This window comes from Hetaerina americana, unplaced genomic scaffold (assembly GCF_022747635.1).
Source record: "Hetaerina americana unplaced genomic scaffold, ioHetAmer1.1.p SCAF_36, whole genome shotgun sequence".
Lineage (NCBI taxonomy): Eukaryota > Metazoa > Arthropoda > Insecta > Odonata > Calopterygidae > Hetaerina > Hetaerina americana.
The window spans coordinates 2,960,930-2,968,181 of record NW_027286941.1 but is presented as its reverse complement, the minus strand read 5'-3'; the positions used below and the strand labels follow the sequence as shown (position 1 = coordinate 2,968,181).

The 7,252-nt window shown below is 51.8% G+C and overlaps 1 protein-coding gene across 1 annotated transcript; it reads left to right on the top strand.

Moving 5' to 3' along the window:
• The first annotated feature begins 6,210 nt into the window (after nt 1–6,210).
• On the top strand, nt 6,211–6,891 carry LOC139691471 (uncharacterized). The gene has a single exon (XM_071589293.1). The coding sequence runs from the start codon at nt 6,211–6,213 to the stop codon at nt 6,889–6,891; it is 681 nt and encodes a 226-aa protein (XP_071445394.1).
• The last annotated feature ends 361 nt before the right edge of the window (nt 6,892–7,252 follow it).

Sequence of the window (7,252 nt, the reverse complement as noted above, 5' to 3'; positions counted from 1 at the left end):
GAAGCGCTTGACAGTCGTGTCGACCGGCAAAATATGGCTAGGTCGTCCACATAGAGCGATGCCATCACTGGGGCATTGATTCATTCCACCACGTCGTTGATGGAGATGGCAAATAACGTCACGCTCAGTACTGAACCCTGGGGTACCCCGTTCTCCTGTGTAAAAGATCGGGAAAAGTGCTTCCCAGTCCTTACTTTAAAAAGGCGGTTTGTTAAAAAATTTCTGATAAATAGGGCCATGTTGCCTCTAAATCCCCACTTGTGGAGCGTGTTGAGGATTCTCCATCGCCACACACTATCATAGGCCTTCTCCAGGTCGAAGAAGACTGCTATGACGTGTTGACGTTGGAGAAAGGCTTCCTGGATGAAGTTCTCAGTGCGAACCAGATGGTCTGTCGTGGACCTGCCACGCCGAAAGCCGCACTGAGCGTCGGAGAGCAGGTGTCGACTCTCCAAGCACCACATGAGACGTCGGTTTACCATCCGTTCCATCACCTTGCACAGGCAGCTGGTGAGAGATATGGGACGGTAGTTGTTCGGGTCATTTTTGTCCTTGCCCTGTTTTGGGATTGGTATCACGATGGACTCTCGCCAGGCATTTGGAAAACTGCCCTCGTTCCAGAGTTGGTTGAGGGTATTTAGGACCTCCCCAATCGCGGTTTCCGGAATGTTCCGGAGAAATGCGTTGTGGATTTCGTCCGCCCCTGGCGAGGTGTAATGGGAGTCTTCGATGGCGGATTTAAGCTCCCAGGACGTGAAAGGCTCATTGTAATATTCGCTTGTAGGACCAGCACAAAAATTGAGAGGGACTCTCTCGCATCGCCTCTTCCGGTTCGCAAAGTCCGCGGCATAGCCCTCGTCACTGCTATTGGCCGCGAACTGACTGGCAAATATGTTGCTTATTTCGGCAGGTGAATTAACCACCCGGCCAGCAACAAGCAATGGCGAGATGACAAATGAGCCCTTGGACCCGGAGATTTTCTTGACTTTGTCCCATACCTGACCAAGCGGCGTGCGATGGTTGATGGTAGAGACGTATTCTATCCAGGAAGCCCTCTTGGCCTCCTTCACGGCCCTTCGAGCTCGCGCTCTCAGGCGGCGGTACGATGCCAGATTAGTTGCCGTGGGATATTTTCTAAAAATATTTAATGCTTTTTTCCTCGCCCGAATCGCCCGGTCGCATTCCCCGTTCCACCAAGGGACAGGAGCTCGATTAATGTTCCCGGACGTACGAGGGATACTTTTGGTAGCTGCCGCCAACAGCGTTGAACTTAGTTTATCGACGTTGTGCAACGCGTCGAAACTTGCGTCGTGTTTATATGTAAACGTACGCTTAAAAAGTGGCCAGTCCGCACGGTTAATACGCCACTTTTCCGGAGGTTTTGAAATGGTGGGCGAAGAGTCTTCCTTAACGAGTAGAAGAGGAAAATGGTCACTCCCACAGAGATCGTTGTGGGTGGACATTTTCAGCTTTGGGGCTAGACTTCTCGAGCATAGACAAAGATCTATTGCTGAGAATTCCCCATTGAAGCTGTTAAAGCGGGTTTTTTCGCCGCTATTTAATAAAAACAGGTTAAAATCCTCAATAAAGTTGGATAAAATTCGACCTCTCCTATTGCTTTGGGTTTCTGGCCCTCCCCAGAGAGGATCATGGGCATTAAAATCTCCCATCAAAATGAACGGCTGAGGAAGCTGGTGGACAAGGGCTTCAAGGTTCAGGCGGGTCACCGGTGCACCCTCTGGCAGATACACGTTGCATAACGTCATCCTCTCAGGGGTGTGCACCGTGACAGCGACGGCCTGGAATGGAGAGTTCAGTTGGACTCGCGAGGTGTAAAGGGCCTCACGGGCCGCAACTGCTACTCCCCCTTGGGCTCGTTGGCCACTTAGGTCATCCGTTCTAAAAACAGTGAATCCCTTCAGAATACCCTTATCTTTAGCCTTAAAATGGGTCTCTTGGAGACAAATACAAGAGGGTTTAAAATCTTGGATTGAAATGGCCAGCTCCTCCTTGTGCCGATAAAAACCATTGCAGTTCCACTGCAATATGGAACACATTTAAAGTTCTAAATAAAAATGAGTAAATAAATGAATAAATACGTTGATTAAAAGGGAGATGACCAACTCTATTGAGGTTATCGCTTGAAGCGATGTTTCCTCTTCCACTCGTTTGCGAAGACCTCAGTATCAGAGATACTCTGGTCCTCTTCAATTACCTCCGGCTTCTTTGGCTTCACTGAAGGCGGCGGGGAAGGTGTATTCTCACGCCCTTTTGGCGTGTTCCCCTTGGTGGTTTTTAGTGGGCTCTTCTTTGAAGGGCCCACAGGAGTAGGTGGCTCCTTGTCCACCTTACTCTTTCCATCCTTCACCCTTTTTGGTTTAGGCACTTGCGTGGTTTCTATTGGGGATTCTTTCGGGATCTCTGTCTGCGTGGCGATGGTACACTTTACACATAGCGTGGTTGCAACGGAAGCAAAGGACCGGGAGAAAGTTGGAGCGATTAGCGCCCTGTATTTTCTCCTCGCTTCCGCATATGGGATTTTTTCCAGTGTTTTTATCTCCATGACTTTCCTCTCTTCTTTCATCTTCGGGCAATCACGAGAGTACACTGGGTGTGTACCCTCGCAATTCACACAAAGAGTTTCCGAAGAGCACTCTTTATCCTCGTGCGCGTCTTTGCCACAGCGCGGGCAGGTGGCCTTGCCCTCGCAGCGCGACGCGACATGGCCGAACCGTTGGCATTTGAAACAACGCACGGGATTTGGGATGAATGGCCTCACTGGTACCGATTCATAGCCCACAAACACCTTGTCGGGTAGTCTATCACGCGCAAACGTCAAGATCACGGAGGTGCTGTTTACGTTTTCTCCGTTGCGCCTTGTGGTGAGTCGACGACAATCAGTCACTCCCTGAGAGAACATTTCTCTCTTGATTTCTTCGATGTCCACGTATAGAAGGTCGTAGTGACTGATGACTCCCCGACAGGTGTTAAGAGTGCGGTGTACCTCCACCTTAATCGGAATGTCATGGAGCGTTCCCATAGCAAGCAGTTTTTCACTTTGTGTATCGTTCAGGGTCTCTATAAGAAGTGTACCATCCCGGAGCTTCTTCACGCTCTTTGGGTCCCCAGGCACAATCTGTGACAACACTCTGCGAATTAAGAAAGGAGAAATCTTTTTCAAGGTTTCACCTTCCTTTATGCACGACATAATTAAATAGCGCTTACATGCGCCAATACACTTTTCTCCCCCGCCGGTGTCCGGACGGGATCTTTTTAGTGGTGGAAAGGGTTTTTCCTCCATAATAAGAGATGATTCGTCCCTCGGCCTCCCCACCCACCACGGAGCCACACATTTGGGACGCCACTCCGCCAAACCGGAGCGGTCGCCAGGGCTAACTCGAGGGATATAGCGCTTCTGGAGTGGTTGTCTGTTTCGGGGTGGATCTTCGGTGCAAGGGCCCACCAAAACCCTTACATCTCCGACCTCCCTACGCAGACCCCCACAACCTTGGCACTCGCCACCGGAGCGAAAACGCGACGGAAGCCGATTGACCGGGAGTGGCTAGCTCCCGGCCTCCCGTTTACACGAAATCCGGGGCCGAAGAGGGTATCACTCCCCGGTCCATACAGGGCATCCGACACCCTGCTGGGAACCAGAAAGCTCACCCTCCAGGATCCCCTTCTCTCCCTTACGGGTCTCCAGGCACGGCAAACACCTGGGCGGATCGCAGGCCAGATGGTATGGCCGCTCACAGACAGTGGATCCACAGCACTGTCCGGACGCATCCCTTGCTGGCTTGGGGTTTGTTTTCGGGGTTTTCTCCCCGCCCTTTTAGTCGCCTCTTACGACAAGCAGGGATACTGCGGGAGTATTCTCTATCCCCCTACCCGCGGGGGGGTTAAGAAGGGAGAAACCTTTTTCAAGGTCTCACCTTCCTTTGCACAAGACATAATTAAATAGCGCTTACATGCGCCGATACACTTTTCTCCCCCGCCGGTGTCCGGACGGGATCTTTTTAGTGGTGGAAAGGGTTTTTCCTCCATAATAGTAAATGATTCGTCCCTCGGCCTCCCCACCCACCACGGAGCCACACATTTGGGACGCCACTCCGCCAAACCGGAGCGGTCGCCAGGGCTAACTCGAGGGATATAGCGCTTCTGGAGTGGTTGTCTGTTTCGGGGTGGATCTTCGGTGCAAGGGCCCACCAAAACCCTTACATCTCCGACCTCCCTACGCAGACCCCCACAACCTTGGCACTCGCCACCGGAGCGAAAACGCGACGGAAGCCGATTGACCGGGAGTGGCTAGCTCCCGGCCTCCCGTTTACACGAAATCCGGGGCCGAAGAGGGGTATCACTCCCCGGTCCATACAGGGCATCCGACACCCTGCTGGGAACCAGAAAGCTCACCCTCCAGGATCCCCTTTTCTCCCTTACGGGTCTCCAGGCACGGCAAACACCTGGGCGGATCGCAGGCCAGATGGTATGGCCGCTCACAGACAGTGGATCCACAGCACTGTCCGGACGCATCCCTTGCTGGCTTGGGGTTTGTTTTCGGGGTTTTCTCCCCGCCCTTTTAGTCGCCTCTTACGACAAGCAGGGATACTACGGGAGTATTCTCTATCCCCCTACCCGCGGGGGGGCTTTTAGAAAGGTTCAGAATAAACGAGTTTAACTATGACACTGAAGGAATTATAATGGCCCCACACTACTTAGGTAGATCAGACCACAAAGATAAAATAAGGGAGATAGATTCCACTTTAAAAATTTTAAAAACATTGATTTTACAAGTCGGAACAAAATTAAACTTTGCAATGATATCAGATATATTTGTAGGTGCATGTGTATGTTGGTTGGTAATTTGAGTGTTTTTGTGTGTGGGGTGTAATTGTTCTTGCGTAAATGTATGCCAGTGATAGGGGCAATTCTATGTTTCCCTCCTCCTAAAACTGCAAAGCAGCTGAGACAGTTTTTAGGGATGTTGAACTTTTATAGACGTTTTGTTCCCCATGCCGCTGCACGAATTGCTGAAGGGGAGTGCGAAGGGAAGTGATTGTGTCACTAGGACCGACGGCACGGATCGGGCTTTTGCCGATTGTAAGGAAGCTCTTGCCCGAGCTGCCCTTCTTGCTCACCCTAATAGCAACCTGTTACTAGCTCTCTTTGCAGACGCATCAGATGGCGCTATTGGCGCTAGCCTTCAGCAGAGGACGGACGCGGGATGGCAGCCCTTGGCGTTCTTTACCAAAAAGTTAAGCGCAACGGAAATTAATTACAGCGTTTACGACCGGGAACTGTGTGCCGTTTATCGGGCGATCCAGCGGTTCTGGCATATGGTCGAAGGGAGAACCTTCGTCATATTTACGGACCACAAACCGCTGACCTATGCCTTGCAGCAGAAGCCGGAGAAATGCAGCCCAAGGCAGTTCCGGTACCTGGAATTCGTGGCGCAGTACTCCACGGACATTTGCCATGTCACAGGCCAGGACAACGTCATGGCGGACGCCCTCTCACGAGTAGAGGCTGTAACACCCGCTGTGAATTTTGAGGCCTTAGCGGAGGGGCAGCGTAAAGATCCAAACCTGCTTTCCTTTTTAAGGGACGATTCTTCTCTTGTCTTTAAAGAGGTAGTACTTCCAGGTTCGACGGTCGAACTTACGTGCGACGTGTCGACGCCATCAGCACGACCTGTCATACCAGGCCCTTTCCGTAAACAGGTTTTTGACTCAATTCACGATCTAGCGCACCCCGGAGTCAGAGCGACCACCAAGTTGGTAACCGCGTGTTTCGTTTGGCCATCAGTGACCAAGGACTGCAGAGCGTGGACCAGGAACTGCATACCATGCCAGCGTGCTAAGGTAATGAGGCACGTGTCTTCACCTGTTGGCACCTTTTTGGTCCCGAGCTCCAGGTTTAAGCACATTCATATAGACCTGGTGGGCCCATTACCATCATCTCATGGTTTCCGGTATTGCCTGACCTGCGTCGACCACTTCACGTGCTGGCCGGAGGTCATTCCAATATCGGACATCACCGCAGAGTCAGTGGCCCAAGTGCTTTTTTCTGGGGTGGATCGCGCGTTTCGGCACACCACTCCGGATTACAACAGATCGTGGTCGACAGTTCGAGAGTCAACTGTTTCGGCGTCTCTCAGAGCTGACTGGAGTTGCGCATCTCAGCACAACAGCATATCACCCTGCAGCTAACGGTATGGTGGAACGTTTTCACCGGCAACTGAAAGGGGCTATTCGTTGCCATGGTACGGAGGATTGGATGGATGTTTTGCCGGCCATCCTCCTTGGAGTCTGTTCTGCATGGAAGGAGGACATCTGTGCCACGCCTGTGGAACTTCTCTACGGAGAGCCACTGAAGTTACCTGGAGAATTCCTTTCGCCCAGCAGACAACCGGTCGGAGCCGACCTCACGCAGTTTCCCGACCGTTTGGGGGAGCACTTCCGACGGATATCTCCCAAACCCGCGTCACACCATGGAGCAAGAAAGGTTTTTGTATTTAAGGACTTGCCGTCTTCCTCTCATGTCTTTGTGCGACATGATGGGGTGAAGCCTCCCCTTCGGTTGCCGTATAACGGTCCTTACCCCGTCGTACGCTCGGGCCTAAAGTACTTCGTTCTCCGGATCAAGGGCAGAGAGGTCAAAGTTTCCATCGACCAGCTCAAGCCAGCCCACATTCTCGATCCAGATGACCTCCCCCTTCAAGGAGACGCAGGCCCGGAGGAGACAGCTGCACGGAGCAACATGCCTCCACCAGAAGACGTAGGTCCAGCAGAGACAGCAGCAGGGAACAACATGCCTTCTGCAGAACATGAGAAGACCACCAGATCTGGCCGACGAGTACACTTTCCCAAACGATTGCGGCAATATATTACCTAGGCCTACAATTTATTGTTTTTTTCCTCCTTTTTCTCTCATTCTAAAGGTTGGCCATGGCATTGCCAGGGGGGGGGTGTAGCAGAACAGCCGCCGTCCCGCATTCTTTTGTTGCTAATTCCAGCAGTGGCCACTAGACGCCACCAGTGAGGAGCGACGGAACTCCTGCAGCCTTGTGGAGCCCAGTTCCGGTTCTAGCCTTGCGCGTGTGAGACAAAAACAGCGAGTCAGCCATCTTTATTATCACCACGTGGTCGCAAGATTGATACTTGTTGTAATAATTCTTGTTGCTGGCAATAAACAGTATAATCAGTTCGTGTTTATTATTGAGGCTATCTTTGCGTGCCCTCACCTCCCTAGCAAT